The sequence below is a fragment of the Mercenaria mercenaria genome, chromosome 14, assembly GCF_021730395.1.
Source record: "Mercenaria mercenaria strain notata chromosome 14, MADL_Memer_1, whole genome shotgun sequence".
Classification (NCBI taxonomy): Eukaryota; Metazoa; Mollusca; class Bivalvia; order Venerida; family Veneridae; genus Mercenaria; species Mercenaria mercenaria.
Window position 1 is genome coordinate 45542395 of NC_069374.1, and position 19273 is coordinate 45561667.

The window sequence follows — 19273 nt, forward strand, 5'->3', positions numbered from 1 at the left end:
TCTATATTTAATCAAAGTCAGAAAACAAAATTGTTTTGAAAAAATTAAAGTGATTTAAAATTCCCATCATTAAGGCTTAAAGTTAAATACCCTGCAAAAATCAAATTCTCGGACAACGTCACTTTATAATTCAATTGTTTGTGAGGGAAAAAAGCCGCGAGAATGATTGACAACAAAATTCACATTTAATGTGAAGAAAACTTTTCGATCAATCATTATTGGTTGATTATTTTTCTAGAAATAATTTTGTCCTCGTTTTATGGTAATTCTGGTAATTCCGAAGCACTTGGACTCGCTAAGTATCTGCGGGTATGTGGGATCAATACTTTGCCTAAATCCCATCTCAAAGCTAAATTAGCAAATACCAGGAAAATGCAAACCCTGAGTACAGACTTCTGGATCAATATCTCAATATTTTTCTCCATTGCCGTGGCAACGATTCCAAGATTCTTGGAGGATTTTCTTTAAACAGAATAATGGGGTGGAAGACTGAATTCAGATACAGGATATTGAGTGAGGCTTGTTACAGCAAATGGACGCCTGTGACTTTTTCATTGCTTTTATCCTGAAATCTGGGGAAGCTTAAATGATGCAAAAATCCATACCAACTGTAACTAAATAAAACTGTTACCATGGTAACCCTGGGTAGTGAACAATTTGAAGCTCCAGTTTAATGGAATTCACTGAGAAAATCCATCCTTTTAGAAAGCATTGCTATATTTAATTGGTAAAAAAGGAAGAGAATCCCCAGAGTTTAAATTGTAATAAGATTAAGGATAATTCCTTTTTTACCATTTGCTCTCAACAAAATAATGGCTATAGTGAACACGGAAATACAAAAAATGGCTCAACTTCAATTTATATTGAAAATGTTATGAAATAGAGTGTAATATTTAAGGCCATTTTAATTTACAGTGAAATATGAAGAAATTGCTCTATTTTCTTTAAATATCTGACTATGTGATGTGTTGGCCCTAAACAATCTCACCTACAATGTAAGTTTGAAACAATTCTAACCCATCTGAGCAAACCTCAATCTGACTTAAGTACTTGATCTTTTAAACGAAGATCTGAGAACGACCCATTCACATACGTGTTCTGTATATTTTGGATTTCCAGTATTGCTATTTTTATTTTAACCAATCAGGTGACTTGTTCGAATGTCAAAGAGTAAGAAAAATGTGCAGTCATTCCAGGGCTCGAACACGGGACCCCTCGCTTACAAAGCAAGTGGCCTACCGACTGAGCTAACCGGCTATCTGACACATTATGACATAAGAATTGTAAATATCAAAAGTCAAGGCTACAGGTAGATTTGCAAAATTTTGTAAGTTAAGCTCTGATTGGCTAGCGAAAGGGTCGTCAGAACCAGGCTATGAATAGGTCGTTCTCAGATCCTATGCGTAGCGTAATAGGAGATGTACTTTAGTCAGATTGAGCAAACCTGACCAGAACATTTTGCATATTTCTGTAATAAAGCATGACTTCTGATGAACAAACAATTAAGCAGTTCATGAGAGGAAGTAAAATGTTTCAATTTTTGTTAACTTTTAATATAATTATAGCTCCTAACCTCTGTACTACACCCTCAGCACTGGGAAACATGACCATTAAATTTTGTTCTTTCATGAATGTCCTCACTGTCAGTACTGGCAAAACATTCTGAAAATCCAGAAAGCATTTCCCTAGATGTTCAAAATTTAAAGACTTTTATGTTTAAAGCTGTAGCAACCCGTAGTTTGGTAATAGGACAAAACCTGCAGTCATATTTTTAATCAAGTCCATTCTGTAGAAACTACTGACCAACTCTTTGAGAAGAAGCTGTTAAGCATGTTTTGTTTGTTTTGACTCCGTATGCATGGCCAATTTTTGAAGAAGGAAGAATTTGACTAAATTTGAGAAAATTCCATCTGATTACAAACCGAATGTACGTCACAGACCAAGTTTGGTAAAGATCTGTCACTTGGATGCATAATAAAGTGAAGTTGTAGATGTTTTTACATGTATTACAATAATATATGTATTTGATACTAATAATAATAAAAATTATAAGTGACTTTTCTTCACACAGTAGCCAAACAGTTTGACTTATTAGACTGAGACGGAACACAGACCTGGCAAGATCAGCATGCACGTCAGTATATTTTCAATGAAAAACCCTTTGAATAGCGGTGCTTAACCCAAATTGAATGATGGACCAGTCCATTTTAGAAATTTTGCAGGCTAAAGATAGTACGTGTAAGGATGTTGGAACCTGCTTTTAGCCAACAGATATAAATAATCAAGACCGGCATATATTAATACTTAAAGTTACGATTCAGAGCCAGTGATCTAAAACAATGATATAAGCAGCTTTGCCTGTACACAAAAAAAATTCTCTGTTTTTTCGCTATCCAAGCGCAATATGTTAACACATGCTGGTAATTATATTCACTGTGCCATCCATTAAAACAATAGCGTGACGCCACATTAGCACAACTTTTATTATACCCGATCCATCATCCAGAATACATACCCTTATAATTTATTCATAGTCTGAGTGTTTAAATTTACCCTACAGTTACTGTTGCTGACACTGTCCCAAGTTAATGATGGTCTGAATGTACATGTGAAAAAATACACAACACTAAATGTCGTTAATGTTAGAAATTTCTTCCTCATTAATTCAAATTATAAATATAATATTGATCATTATTCGGCAGTACTTTATACTATTTTAAAACTTAACTCTAGTAAATTTCGTAAGACTGCAAGATTAAATACTCCGCTGATAAATTTATTTTAAAAACTCAGGTACCAGGAATACTGCAGGCTTACATGTTCAAAAATAAATCCAAGAAGCAGGCAAGTTGTCCCTAGCACTTACATACATAATTATGGCTATGGTCACATGATGATGGCATTTCATGAACAAAACTGCAAGGGTAAGACAGTCAAAATGCGGAAAAGTCGCGCTCAGCAGCATGGAAGAAACTGTAACAACTACTATTAATTAAGTCTTAAATGTGTCTTATGCTGCCTTATACATGTAGTTTCACTTTTCAACACTATTTCTGAATTATGGAAGGAAGTGCATTTAAATTAACTCAATCAGTAGTCCTGGTGCCCAAGCCATACAGCTGCTATCCTGTTTTCCCCATAATATCAATCAAAGGTGGAGAAAGAATGACTGCAAGACACATCGCCATCTATAAAATCCTCATAGATAATGACCTGATTTTGCTCACGGATCAAACCTCCAGGACCTCTTGATTCATCCAGTCTTGGACTTGTAAATGACCCGGCAGGATATTAGTAAATAACTAGTAGTACACTTTCTGAAGTAAGGCTAAACAAGCAAAGTTTAACATGTTTAAGAAAAACATTTTATTTCTTAGTGCTGGTAATTATTATTCAGTGATATTCAATGATAATACCCTCTTGAAATAAATAATATAAATGAGCCGTGCCATGAGAAAACCAACATAGTGGGTATGCGACCAGCATCCGCGCAGTCTGGTCAGGATCCATGCTGTTCGCTAATAGTGTCTCCAATTCCAATAGGCTTTAAAAGCGAACAGCATGGATCCTGACCAGACTGCGCGGATGTGCAGGCTGGTCTGGATCCATGCTGGTCATATACCCACTATGTTGGTTTTCCCATGGCACGGCTCAAATGTCTCTTTCTAATTCATTTTAATGTTAAAACATAATGCCCCAAGGAGATAATAAAATGAATTGTTCAAAAGTTGAAAGGGTAGGAAATGGAGATAGTCAAACTAGTTATGCTTTAAGCAAAGAGAAATGAATAATATAATTCAGGGTGGATGAAAAGATCATATCTTTATGTTACCCTAATGAATAAAACAATGTACCCAGTAATATCTTACAACCTCATCATACCCTGCAAGCAACACCATTTAAATTCATTATAAAGACCTGTTTTTAGTATACATTACGTTTTTTCAATGAATATGTTTTTACTTTTCATTTTTGATTGTTTTAGTTTTTAATCTTACAAGTTCAAATGACTGTAATTTTAATCAATTATATGTGTCAAAAGGGACAATGCACTTAGTAAGGAGTGGGGCATTAAGTTATACCCAGGCATTTCCTTTTTAATTTTCATTACTTAGAATAATTATCCATCTTTAAGCAATCATAACACTAGCATCTTGCTGGTATATAGTAAACATTCACCTTTGAAATGAATTATTTAATGTAAGAAAATGATTGTTTTAGTGATGAATAAATAGCGGTGACTCAGGGGTGTATTTATTAGGGAAGAGGCGAGAATAAAGTAGTCCTGATTGCAACTGAAGGAGACTGAAAACTGACTTGTGACCAATAATAGCAAGGTCCTAAGCCACAGAAAAAATCAGGATTTAAACTAAATCTATCATAACTGCTTATTTTAAGCTGCAACACAGGACAGCAACCACTATATCACTGGCACTTTAGAGAGAATATCATGAGGACACTTTAACCACTATATTACTGTCATATTTAACCACTATATTACTGTCATAAAGAGAGAACATAGGACAGCAATCCCTATATCACTGGCACTTAGAGAGAATCATCATTAGAACACTTTAACCACTATATTACTAGCTGTCATAAAGAGAGAACATAGGACAGCAACCACTATATCAGAGAGAATATCTGACACTTTAACCATTATATTACTGTCATAAAGAACATAGGACAGCAACCACTATCACTGGCACTTAGAGAGAATATCATTAGGACACTTTAACCACTATATTACAGGCATAAAGAGAGAACAATATTAGAACAGCAACCACTATCACTGCCACTACATATATCATTAGGACACTTTAACCACTACATTACTGTCATAAAGAGAGAACATAGGACAGCAACCACTAAATCACTGGCATTAAGAAAGAGTTTTATAAGGACACTAATAAATTAACCACTTATTACAGACATAAAGAGAGAACAATAGTGCAGCAACCACTATATCACTGGCGTTTAGAGAAAATATCATTAGGACACTTTAACCACTATATTACAGGCATAAAGACTGAGAACAATAGGACAGCAACCACTATTTCCCTGGCAGTTAGACAGAACATCTTTAAGACACTAACAGCTACATTACAGTCATGAAGAGAGAAAACTGGACAGCAACCACTATATTACTGTCATTAATAGAAAAGATGGCCATGATGGCCTTATATCGCTCACCTGAGTACCATTGCTCTTAATGAAAAGATCAAGTTTTGACACAGATCACATAGGCACACATATTAAATATCATCAGGATGAATATTTTCTTGTTTTAATGTGTAACAGTCCCTTTTGACCTATGGATCACATACTAGTCAGGGCCAACCTCCGTACCAAGTTTGAAGGCCCTACATGTAGGCTCAAATGCTGCATTTTTGTACTAGCATAACCATTCCTTACCCTGGAAGACATGAATAACATTTAAAACCAATCTAATTAGATGCTGCTGAGGTATATTCATTTACATAAAATAAAGGGTGGTAATTTGTCATAAATTCAGTCAAAAGTTATCTTCCCTGATTGTCTAAGTCCATCTGATGGCATAAATGAAATTTCAAATCAATATCTTCATTGGTTACCGAGACACACCCATTTAAATTTGAAACAAAGGGAGGTAATTTGACATAAAATCAGTCCATAGTTATCTACCATGATTATCTCAGTCCAACTAATGACAATAATGAAATTTCAAATGAATCCTATAAGTACTTACTGAGATAAATCCATTTTTTATTAAAATCAGGGGAGGGAATCATGTATTGGTATACGCATGAAGAAGATGCTGAGTACAAGCCTTTACAACAATATTAGTAGAAAAGTATTCATACTGATAAACCTTCAATCAAGAGTTATCTAACATGACTATCTCTTACCTTGGAAGACATAAATAATGTTCAAACCAATCTCATTAGAAGCTACTAAGTTACATTCTTTACAATAAAAATAAAGGGAGGTAATCTGTCATAAATTCAGTCAATATGTATCTACACTGATTGTCTAAGTCTACCTGATGGCATAACTGAAATTTCAGATCAGTATCTTCATTAGTTAGGGTCTCAGATCTACCCATTTTATTTGAAATAAAGGGAGGTAATTTGACATAAAATCAGTTCATATCTACCATGATTGTCTCAGTCCAACTACTGACAATATTAAAAATTCAAATGAGTCCCATTACTTAAACTGCCATGAAGAAAAAACAGGAAAGCAACCACTATAATATTATTATGACTGCCATCAACAAGAAACAGAGGACAGCAACCACTATATTACTGTCATCAAGAGAGAAACTATGGCTGCAGTAAACCTCACATACTAAAACACTAAACTTACAGCAGTACCAAAACACATAGCCCTAACATATGTTACAAAGTATGCTAGATTTTATTCACATTTTCGTTTCTGGGTGGACTGTAACAGATGTAATTGTCATTCAGTGTATACGCATTAACACTTACCCTGCTTTATATAATGAACTTGTCCATCTTTCAATTTGGACAGTACCATTAACTGTTAAAAGGGGTGTTTACCAAAAAAAGATACTGACTGAGTAATCAACAGCGCAGAACAAGATCAGACTGCACAGATGTGCAGGCTGATCTTGGTCTGCACTGGTTACAAAGGCAGAATCACTTGCGGCCAGCTGAGGGGAAGGTTAATGAACCAACACTGAGTTACAGTGAAAGCTTTGATAAGGAACAACATTGGGAAAACTGAAATACAGTTGCCTAGACTGTTGTTTAATGGAGAGTCATTTCCAAAGAAGTTGGTCTAGTTGCTTAGAAAAAAAATTTCTGCCTTAAATGTAAAGATATTTTTGCAAACCACACTGGTGCATTTCTACAGAGTTTATACTGCACTTACACATCCACATCCTTCCGATTGCAGTATTTTTTTAAAAAGAGAATCTGAATGTCTACTGACAAAAAAATCAATCTTCTTTTTCTGTAGTGCAAGAAACTTTCAGACTGTCTGAAATAAGGCTTCAGTTTTTTGGTTGATAACAATGACTGGTTGCATAGACATGCATTTCTGCCAGGAAAGTATAATTTTTCATTAATTTTTGCAATTACCTCCCTTTGAGCTGGTTTTCCTTTAATTTGAATATATTTCAACCTGAAAGAATTATGTTTATTTCATTTATCTACACAAAAAGGAAACTTTCTATCTTCTTGTCTGTCTTATGACTAACTGTCATCAATCCATTATGTTGTGCAACCAATATTATATAAAAGGGAGATAATCCAATTTTTAAAAATGTTTACTTTTGGGTGTAGGAACTGCTTCAAAAGGTGTATTTTTATGTGAACCTATAATAAAGATAGACTTTCTAAGGATATCGTTTGACTTCACCTGAACTGCTGTTCAAAGCTTGTCACATTAAACTGTAACAATTAGGGTTAACGGGTACTTCCCTCAAACTTTTGCAGGCTTGTCAGCTGTAACACCAAACAATGAAGAAAATGTGTCAGGCATTTTGATATGATAATGTTTATCGTATTATATTAAAACAACCCTGGTGATGTCTCTGTGTATTGGGGTACGACACAGTAAAACCGTTATATCCAGTCATACTGCTGACAGCCGGTGATGGATCAACCTGCCTCGGGCAAATTACTGATGCGCTAAATTGGTCTCAAAGTACACTGAACTTCTAACATATTTCAATGATAAGCGCACATTAATGCCTTGATTTTGTTATGATAAGATAAACAATCTGTTTTTATTATTAATTTCTAATTAGATAATCAAATTAAAATATCGACTATTACTAAATTAACTGTCTAAATAATATACGAAATCTCATTTAAATATCAGCTAAGGCGATTGCAAAGCAGCGAACCTAAACTAACTTTTTGTTGATTAATGATGAAAAATCAATAATAGAATGGCTCATCAGGGCTTTGAACAAATTATTTGCACAGCCTAAAAAAGTTGTTTTTATAAATTTCTGTTATTATGAAGAACTGAAAACTAGAACTCATCTAAAATAGAACAGCTTTTCAACAATATTTAAGTTAATGAAACAAACTAGTTTAAATGAATCTAGCCTGGATTCAGTGACTTATTCTCTAAAAGTAACTCAAACAGCTTTCTTCTCCACCAGTATCTTATTCTCTAGTAACTAAACAGCTTCCCCACCAGTAACATATTCTCACACAGACAGTTTCCCCACCGTTAACTTTATCTCCATTAGTAACTAAACTGAACTTCTCCACCAGTAACATATTCTCCACAAGTCACACAGACAGTTTCCCCACCAATAACTTTATCTCCATTAGTAACTCAAACAGCTTCCCCACCAGTTACTTAATCCCCACAAGTAATGAAGACAGCTGGTTCCCCATCATTATCTTTTTCTTGAGAAGTACATGTAACTCAGTTTCTCCACCAGTAATTTATTCTCCACAAGTAATCCAGACAGATTCCCCGTCAGTAATTATTCTCCATTATTGTATAAACTAAGACAAATTCCCAACCCGAGTATCTTATTCTCCAAAAGTAACTTAGACATGAATCAAGAGGTAGAATACATTAAAACAGTCTTCCGAAAAATTATGACTAAAACACGTACTGCTTCACCAAGGTACTGAACCCACAACCACTTAATCATTACCAACTGTACCACAGCTGACGCAGTTTTTTTGGGGGTTTTTTTGGTTGGATTTAACGTCGCACCAACACATATGACTTACCATGTGTCGGTGCGATGTTAAATCCAATCAAACAAAAAAAAAAAAAAAAAAAAAAAACTGCGTTAGCTGTGGTCCAGGCCAGGATTATAGGTAGCAAAGCCAGGTCCACTCGCAGACCCGGAGGAATCCCAAGATACATCAAACTGTGAAATGCCAAATCAAAGGTTAAAAAAAAATTGGTGTTAAAAAAATTACAAAAAGTAAAGTTCCAAGTCAAAAAAATATTAAAACAGAAGATTTAAGACCAATTTAACCAAATATAAATATTAAGCACAGTAACCATTAAATAAGAATTTGTCCTAACACAGCTGATGCAATATACAGTGAATGCTGACAAAAATAGACCACATTCATCCCTAAACCCAGAGCCATATGAAACAAAAATAAAAACAACTCACTTTGAAAATTCCATCTTCTTTTCCAAAAGCTTCACCCTTTATACTAAGATCCATTGTTTACCAGCATCCAAAATTATGATCAAATATTTATATTACAGTGGTGTTGTCAGTCTGTTTTGTTTCTTATTTCACAAAAAAAACGTCTAACAGGATTCCAAACAAACAAAATATAAACAATATCAATTTGAAAGAAAAACCAATCTTTTCATAACCTTGCACTACGGAAAACATTGTAAAATGTTCTGTTTTTGCCTTATATGGGATCCATTATCAGCGTACCCCACATATTATCATTGTGAACTCTGGGAATATGTCCAGATGGGTACCATTCTACCACCGGTTGACGTGCTCCTTATCAACAAAGGTCTTGACTTGGGTTTCCTAATTTATAAGCTAACACTGGTACATGTACCTCGATGTTAGAAGTTTGATCAAATTCTTATCTTTATTTTGTTGAGAAGGAAAATAAACTGATATTACAGCACATATTTTATCTTCAAGACTTCAACAGAGTATAAAGATATAAAAAAACTTAAAACAGACTGTTCAAAGTTGTTTTTGCGGCTGTTTTGTTCTTTTCTATTCCCACTACCCTCTCCAAAAAGTTTGTTTTTTCTCTTATTTTAGACAAAAATTCCCCCTTTTTTCACATTTTGAAATCAGACATGTCAGGCTTAGTGCATTCCTAACCATACCATCTAAAACAAAAGACAATTTATAAGCTTTAAAATAAGACAAAAACGATTTTCATTATGTGATTTTTCAACATGCAATTTTCTCTGGTGAGTTCAAAAGATCTCTGTATTCGTATCTCCAATTCCTGGGTCTTAAATTTCTACTTTTTTAAAAAAATGAAGTATATCTGTTGGAGGACTGGCACAGTTATGTAATTGTAAGTATGTTAGGGATGGGGTTGTGTCTGAGTTGGGAGGTGAAGGATGAGGGGGGGTTGAGTCAGCAGGTGTGTGCTCTGCGGTAATAGCAGGCTGTAAAAGTGACATAAAATCCATTGACCTATAGCCGGCTGGTGGCATTAGATATGTTGACTTTGCAACCAGTGCCTGTACGGATCACTTGCATTTAAAGTTGGGTGTGAAACTGAGTTTTTCTTGCACTCTTGCACCCCCTCACTAAGAGACAGCTTTCTCCAAAACTGGAAATGCAAAGTACCATTCTGGGGGTGAAAAACCCCTATTTGGGCATTTCTTGGAATACTGTGTTCGCTATTCAGTCAGTAAACTTTTAGTGAACAGTACCATTTTGAATAATAAGTGTTACTGCCCAAACCGAATGATGGACAGGTCCATTAAAGGCTAAGTAACCTTCAATTAAAATAAAAAAGTTTAAGTCAGCCTCCTGAAACTGAACTTTTCGGCTTTTGAGGAAAACCTACAGTCATGTATTAAAACTCGTATCTTTCCTATCTGTCTCTGTCAGGCTAATAACAATAGCCATAGAAATATTGTATTAATATCAGATCAACTCTACATATCACAAAGAACGTAAGAAAAAACTGCAAACAAGTTCAGAAAACAAAATGTTAAATAAATTTACTTCCAATGTATAATGAGAACCTATCAATGATATTGCTACGGCCTAAAAGTGTTCCTAACGGGATGACATATATCCGGCACACACTCAAAAACACAATAAAACATCTGATCATGACATTACCCTATTTCTACATGAGTTTAACCGATGACATTTGTTATGTATCCTAAAACAAAAGACATGTTCACACCGAGGTACATTGTTGTAACTGCACGATACTTCAAATCTGACGATGTTCTACCTCGTAATACACAGTCTACCTTAATTTTAAAGCGTAATTAATTTACCTACCTATAATACATGGTAGTTAATTTGTGTACATATCAAGAATTTATGACAAGGAAATAACTGGAAAATGTCACCAAAACCATGTACACCGGATGCATGCATGAAGTTTAAATATGAAATAATGGGGCATATTGCGCACTTATAATAACAAAAATTTATATATAATAAGCCTGATTTGATTGCGTTATTTAAGCGTTTACAATTGTATATTTGTCTAAAGACTAAATTCAGTTTTTATGAAGTTGAAATTTATACAGGTACAACTGCTTTCTTTTGTATAGAAGAAAAGTCAACTAGTAATTATGGAACTTCAATGGTACCTGTATGTATATACATGTAGTACTATTAAAATATCATTTAATTATGAGAAATGAAGGATGAATGGATAGGGATTGAAAGATGGAGAGAGAAATGAAGGGACATGTATAGAGTGTGAAAACTTGAGAAATAGTATGTAAAAGTCTGTACAGAGAGACGTGATGCTGAGAGATAAAAGGGAGTCTTTGAGAGAGATGTTGAATGAGAAAAAAATTGGGGGTTAATTCCAGGAAATATCTAAAAGATACTATTCCATAAAAAGATGTAATGTAGAGTTATTTAATTGGATTCTAGTATTTTCTCAACTGACTAATATTTAATCAACCAAAATAGACTTTTTGACAGGCACTTTTATCGTGTACCAGGATACAATTACCCTGAAACATCAGGCTACATCCTCTATGCTATGCCAGTATTTACAATTCAGCTAAGCTTGTATCAAGATGTTGATGAAGTTGGTATCAAGTTACAATTTCCATCCTGAACGCCAGATAGGGGTACACATGTACAAAGTAACATACAGTTTTAATAAACCACTTAACTCAACCCTGCTACACAGGAAATCACTACTTAGTACTTAATCATGATGAAAATACATGCTGTTCTGAAACAGGATCCCAGCTTCGTGGAAAACAGCCTTTGTACAAGGAATGCTTTAACAAAATAATGCCTTAGACTTTTAAATTTATACAAGTTTCTGATTCATTGTTCTTTTAGGTTTGATTTTTTTTAAATAAAAAAAATCATTAATTTCATTAACTGAAACAAAATTTTCATGTTATAAGAATATGTTCAGCATATAATTAATTTGTATAGTTTAATTTATACACTTTTATAAAGTCACATTTCATCTAAAAACAATTATAAGTGTCCCTTAATTGACAATAAATCAGTTAACTTATTGGAAAGACTAGTTAACAAGTTTCTTACGGTATATAGTAATTTAGTCGGATTACTCCCGACTTCACCGTTATCCAATTAACACCAATTAACGTAATGGTGTTTAAATATTTTTATCCAAAGCTATTACGTTTAAATATCTTAATAAAAAACAAAGCAAATATATATCATGCAACATATCTCATCCAACAATCATCTAATTTAACGGATAACACAGCGAGAAATGTCATGCAGGCATAACTATACATTTTCCCATTTTCAACATAGCATGCGATAAAAATTCACCATACCCCGATAGATTTTCCCGGTTTTCTCTGTTTCCTTCTCATATTTGTGCGCCCAAAAGCAACCATATATCCATAAATGTATTTTACATCTGTTCTAATTAACAACTAACCTCTCGCGAAAGGCTGTCAAGTTCTAAGGGTGCCTTTCTCTTCCCGTGTGGTAATTCGTGTACTCCGGGTGCAGCCATATTTGTTTTCAGTCAAGTCCATTAATCAAGTGTGCGACATCTGTCGTTCTCGAGTAGGGTAGGCAGGATAAATACCCCTTAGTAAATAGTGGTTACGTCTCGGATGCTGCTCATTCGGGGTACAAGTGGGTAGTTTCAATTGAACCCAAATAAGGAAAATAAATAATTTGTTAATTCAGTTATTTTAACTTCGGTTAAGAAATGCAGATAATAATGTTTGATTATTCTTTTCGACTTTGAAAATTAACTTAAAGTTTATTTTCATCAATAATGATTTTAATAGCGCTGAATAATTCTACTTTCGGTTTGAAAATGTTTACATTTCCCAAAGACACGTGTTTTCCATCATTAAATCAAGGGGGACATTTAGGGGAAGTGCGTTAAAAATACGTGATTTTTATTTACTGAATTATAAGAAATAGGGGTCACTGGATCCATGTCAGACGAAAAAACAATTGCCAGTATCCACTTTAAAGTTAAGCGCGTTGAGGTGGCAAATGGGAGGGCGGGGGCATCCTTCCCACAGTTAGATCATTTTTTTGTAAAAGATACCTACAGTACTGTCGCAAGTCGTTTTTTTTCAGCGAAAATGAATATTTTGGGACTATTATGATAAGTTTGGTTGCGGTCTAATTTTAGGTCCTCCAGACCCTCATCGCACACAGACACAGTGCAGCAAAACTTCATTGTTTCAGACAATGACTAGCATTGACTCCATACTTGTAAACAGTATCATCCGCTGTGCATCATCCAAAAAAAAAAAGAAGAAAAATAAATGAAAAAAATTCTGATCCCGCTGAGGATTGAACTCAGGACCTTCCGCGTGTTAAGCGGATGTGATAACCACTACACCACGAGATCAGTTGAAAATGTGGAACATTAATATAATATAAAATCCTATTTGCTTTTATTTAAAGGGACAAAACTTGTTTGAAGAAACTATTTTAGTATTAACATAGTTTATTCCCTTAGCATCATAGATTGTACTAATTATCACAACTGTATGGTTTATGGCGGTATATTCTACATACGACTTTCATGATTTATGAGATTTCGAGAAAAAAAAAAACTTCTCGAAAAATTGAATAAAACTTTCGTGAATTCGTGAGAATATTATATTGTTATCGAGGCATAAAGACAACTACTGTTTCCGTGAAAGAAGAAAGTTTCGCGAAAATTTCTGCATACTGGTAGACATCTTCTTTGTCATTTTTGTTCTTAAATCTCCATCCGAAAAATGCTGCAACAGTCATTCCGGATCAAGTAATGAAAAGTGACCCAATGTCAGGCCTTCATGTGTTGACTGTCAACAGTGAGCATGCGCAAAAAACATCATTTTTGGATAGATTATCTATAGATCTAATATGTTTTTAAAATTAACAGACAAAATGTAAGTCATTTATTTAGATCTATGCAGAATATTTACCAATTTTGTTTTTGTTTACACCAGTTGGTGTTTTAAGTGGTTGCTATTAGACGGCATGTTCAATTATATAATATATAAAAAACAATTGCAACTGAATAATTTGAAGGTGGTCGACTTCATCTGTTCGAGTTTATCATCAGTACTGTACCCAGTACACTTTTAATTAAAAGCAGATGATTTCCGCGTAAAGTCTTCCTGTAGAACCTAAGTTTTCGTGAAAATATGATAGATCTATATCTATACTTTTTTCTTGAAAGTTTGTAAGATTTTCAAGATTACCATAGATCTAGATAGATCTATACAGAAAGATAAAGAACATTTTTTTTTTCAAGATAATTCATTTTTCACGAAAACAAGCATGGTTTCTTTTCATGAAAGGTTTTTAAATTTTCATGAAAACTTTACAAATTTTCGCGAACACTATCTGCTTAAAGTTCACGATTGTGCGATGAAATAATAAAACTTTTTGCGAAACCGTGCAAGCTTGAAAAAATGTTGTTGTTGTTTTTCTATATCATGAAAATCGTATAAACTTTCAAGAAAAAAAGGATATCGCGAAAAATTCAAACTTTCAAGTTTTTCAGTCTTAGCTGAATTTGATTATGAAATCTAATAATTGAGCCGTGTCATGAGAAATCAAACCTAGTGGCTTTGCGACCAGCATTGATCCAGACCAGCCTGCGCATCCATGCTGTTCGCTTTTAAAGCGTATTGACTTGGACTTTTAGCGAACAGCACGGATCCTGACCAGCCTGGTCTCAAACCCACTATGTTGGTTTTCTCATGGCGCGACTCATATGTCATTTCTATTTAAATAGCGTATTTAAAACTGAATTTCAAGTTAATAACTATTTACAAGTGGCTATTTAGAGTAGTATATTAGTGTTTTAATTACATACTCATTTCTTTTCCCCGTTAAGTTACACTTGTACCGGAAACGTCAATATTTTTCCATACACTGACGGCTGACTTTCATATCGGGTGCGTGACGTAATTTAGTTTGTGTTGTTGCACTTTTTTCTATTTAGTTCAGTATTGTCAATCCTATTCAGGCTATTGAACTAATTCGTAATAGGAACATTATATTTATACTTGTAGATGCGTATGTAATAAAAAGGTTATTATCTTTGCATCGAAAAATATGCACTCGTTCTTAAGCGGAAGAATATTGCGCTCCTAATGTCGCGCAGTATTTCCGCTAAAGAACTCGTGCATATTTCCCGATACAAAGCTAATAACCTATAATAATTACATACTCATTTCTTTTCCCCGTTAAGTTACACTTGTACCGGAAACGTCAATATTTTTCCATACATTGACGCCTGAATTTCATATCGGGTGCGTGACGTAAATCAGTGTGTTTTGTTGCACTATTTTTTTTTTCCTTTTTAGTTCAGTATTGTCAATTTTATTCATGCTATTGAATAAATTTATGATATTTACATTATATATTTATACGTGTAGATGCGTATGTAATAAAAAGGTTATTATATTTGCACCGGGAAATATGCGCTCGTTCTTCAGCGGTGGAATATCCTAAAGTCGCGCAATATTTCCGCTGAAGAACTCGTGCATATTTCCCGATACAAAGATAGAAATTAGACAATTGTTATAATATTGCAGGATAAATATTCGATAAAACTGATAACTGACATGACGACAATGCAGAATTAAAATTATCTCATTGTATGTGTACCCAGCGAAGAAATATTTATGATAAGCTTGTGCTCTGTCATACTTTATCAGAATAAAAAAAATCAAGACCCTTACTTAGCAAGGGGACTCATTTGAAAAAGTTAAATTCCACTGAGGTCCTCGCGTGAACGTAATTATTTTTCTAATTATACAGGCTCGGATCCAGGGCCGGGCCTTGCGGACCCATGACCGCAGCCCCGCCCCCAGTCGGCCGGCTGAGAAATGACCTGTACTCATCAACGTTGCACCCAACTATTTTGAAAAATGCACAAGAGGCCACAATTTCATACTTTCCGTGGTGATACCCTCGGACTCCACAAAAAGGAGGGCATAAACCCCTCCCGTGCCTCATTTTTTCTTCTAAAAATGCAACAAGGGCCTCAATTTCATACCTATATATATATATAAAAATTACCAGGGAAAGACCCTGTGACCCCACTGTCAGGACAAAATTTAGACTAAAAAAAAATTGCAGCAGGGGCCATCATTTTAAACTATTAGTTCAAACATTTCCAGGCGGACTTAACAGGAGGGGTTACCTCCTTTCATACCTACCATCACTCGGCTCGTTGATGCCGCATTCATTCTTAACTGGTATCCCCGTCCCCGAATATTGAAATATTTCTTGATCCGGGTATGTTATACGTATACACTTCGTATTCTTAAAATGATATTGAAATGCTTCTCAAATCCTCTGCCACTGGCTTCTCTAACTCTACGTTTTAAGAGCTGGCTGGAAAGTATTTTCGTGTTTTCGTGTTGGTGAGACGAAAACACGAAAACTTGACAAATAATTAAGGTATTTTTGTGTTTTTGAGCCGATGTGAAGAAGTCAAGACAACACGGCTAATAAAGCGGGCAAATATATATATGAGCCGTGTGTCATGGGAAAACCAACATAGTGGGTTTGCGACCAGCATGGATCCAGACCAGCCTGCGCATCCGCGCAGTCTGGCCAGGATCCATGCTGTTCGCTTTCAAAGCCTGTTGGAATTGGAGAAACTGTTAGCGAACAGCATGGATCTTTATTATGGATGCAATAGAAAAAGAGGATATATAAAAGAAATATTACTATGCGAAAAACCCACCATCTCATAGTATGCCATGGTGAAGTCAGTTTTCAGTTTATCAAAGACTGGTTGGAGAAGCAGGACTCTTACTCTCTTCAGAAAAAAGTTCATCATCAAATCAAGAGGGCACAAGTTCGTGTGAGTCGTATAAATGAAATGTGGGATATCGATCTGCTTAGCAAGGGTAATAATTTATCTAAAGAAAATGATAGAATACTCTTTCTAGAAGCTGCTTTTCGCTATTGATGTGTTCTCTAGAAAACTGCGGGTAAGATCTTTAAAACACAAAACTGCGAAGGAAATTCTTAAGGATGCGAAACGTTCAAAAACTGATTTAGACAGAGGTTTATACTACTTAGTGACCAAACTTGACTTTTGATCATCATTTAAACTTAAATATGCTTGATTGTTGTTGTTGTGTTTTTGTAACCCTAATGACGTTTAAATAATATATTAAAATATTCAGTAATTTGGGGAGATGAAAACATAGATACCATACAATGAGTCCAGTGGCCGTATTCATAAAGCATCTTAAGTATATGTTTTGACTTAAGTTGAAGATTTTACTTAAGTTTGTGGTGATTTCAGCTCAAGTCTAAGTAAAAAACTTAAGTCTTATTCATAAAACAGCTTAAACTTAAGATACGTAAGAAATGACTTAAGTCAGAAAAAAAAAATAATGGCATCGTGAGTACGATTAAAGTGTTGTTTTTCAGATAAAAGCACTTTAAACATAATTGTGCGTGTTGTATCTGTCTGAAATTAATGTTGTTTTTTAATGTTTTCGTCCACAATAAAAGCCAAGAATTACTTATTAAGTTGTTTTATGAATAACAAATATACTTAAGTAAAATCAATTTCTTAAGTAATACTTAAGTAAATAATCAATTTCTTATACTTATACTTAAGATGCTTTATGAATACGGCCCCAGCTTAAATTTTTGAAATACATTTTAGAGTCCTGATACTATGGTGTATGGTTAAACTGGAGTAAAAGTATTGAAACAAGATTAATTTAATTTTGGACAGATTTAGTGTTACCTAAGAGTTTTAAATTGACACATGTCATGTGTAATTTCGCACTTTATTTATAACTGTAACTTTATATGATACATGTACAGTGAAATAGAAAATTTTAATAGTTAAAACGTATTAAGTATGTGAAATGAATCATGTTTAAATAACACACAGTCATGTTTCCAATTTTTTTTTGTATGTGTAAACTAGCTTGGGAATGCAGTGTTACAATATTTAACTTTTCTTTCGGACATTTGACAATAGCTATTGATAATACCAGGTACTCAACCAATGCCAGTTGGTACTAATCAGCGTCAATTTAGAGGTGTATTTAATACAGAGACATGGACAAAGCATACATTAGGATACATTATGAGCTATGATGTCTGTTACCTTTGTAACCTGGGTCTGTTCGTTTGTCAAAGACGTGTAAATGTATGTAGATAACCAACTCTCTAAAGTCCCCAATGATGACAATTTATGTATAAAGTGAATAGAGACTATAATTATAAATCAATAATCTTCAGCGAAAATAAAAAATAAACCAATACAGTAGCATCCCAACAATAAACCAGAATATGAGCCGCGCCATGAGAAAACCGACATAGTGCGTTTGCGACCAGCATGGATCCAGACCAGCCTGCGCATCCGCGCAGTCTGGTCAGGATCCATGCTTTTCGCTAATGGTTTCTCTAATTGCAATAGACTTTGAAAGCGAACAGCATGAATCCAGTGACCAGACTGCACGGATGCGCAGGCTGGTCTGGATCCATGCTGGTCGCAGACGCACTATGTTGGTTTTCTCATGGTGCGGCTCATATAAATTATGAAAAGAAATGTCGTCCGTTTAACTCTACGGTTCGAGTGCGATTCCATGACAAAACGTATGTTATTTGTAACTATTTGATAAAAGACATTGTCTGATTTATGTGGAGAAGTTGACATTTACTTGCTGAGAACATGACTGGTTAGTAATGGCGAAGATACAATTAATATGCCCGCCGATACATACCCGAATTACTGTTACTAAATGGCGCTAAACTTAAACATCAACGAAAAGACAAATCTGGATTGACGAAATTACATCCTCTTGTTTCAAGCCTACTGCATGTTGGAAATAATTAAAACAGAATATGAATTACAATATGTAACACATGTTTTAATTAATCATACATACCATTTGAATACCATATATACATGTATAAACATGTATTTTCATTCATAATGAATTTCAGCACAAGCTATCAAAACAGGACTCGAGAATATAACATGTATTGAAAGTATGTGGTATTATTCATAAAAAAATAAAAAATGCGTCCAAGATTGATTTTACTTTTCTGAACCCCCGCCACCACCACGAACTGTCCAAAATGCTTGCTACGCCCCTGGGCAGGTAGTTACCTTATCTTGTTAAAAACCGACAG

At 34.5% G+C, this 19273-nt stretch overlaps 1 protein-coding gene and 1 non-coding gene across 4 annotated transcripts in view; both read right to left on the minus strand.

Moving 5' to 3' along the window:
* LOC123526841 (uncharacterized) overlaps positions 1-12702 on the minus strand; it is a 69898-nt gene extending 57196 nt beyond the window's left edge. Inside the window, exon 1 of one of the 3 annotated variants that reach the window (XM_053523380.1) lies at positions 12564-12702. In XM_053523380.1, coding sequence (XP_053379355.1) covers positions 12564-12641 — 78 coding nt within the window. In that variant the 5' untranslated portion in view covers positions 12642-12702. Of the gene's footprint in view, positions 1-9109; positions 9345-12456 lie in introns of those variants that run through there. The other 2 variants (XM_053523381.1, XM_053523382.1) reach the window with 2 other exon arrangements.
* A 727-nt stretch (positions 12703-13429) lies between these two features.
* Positions 13430-13502, minus strand: Trnav-aac (transfer RNA valine (anticodon AAC)). Its single transcript has one exon. It is a non-coding gene; the product is annotated as a tRNA-Val (tRNA).
* Positions 13503-19273: the final 5771 nt, after the last annotated feature.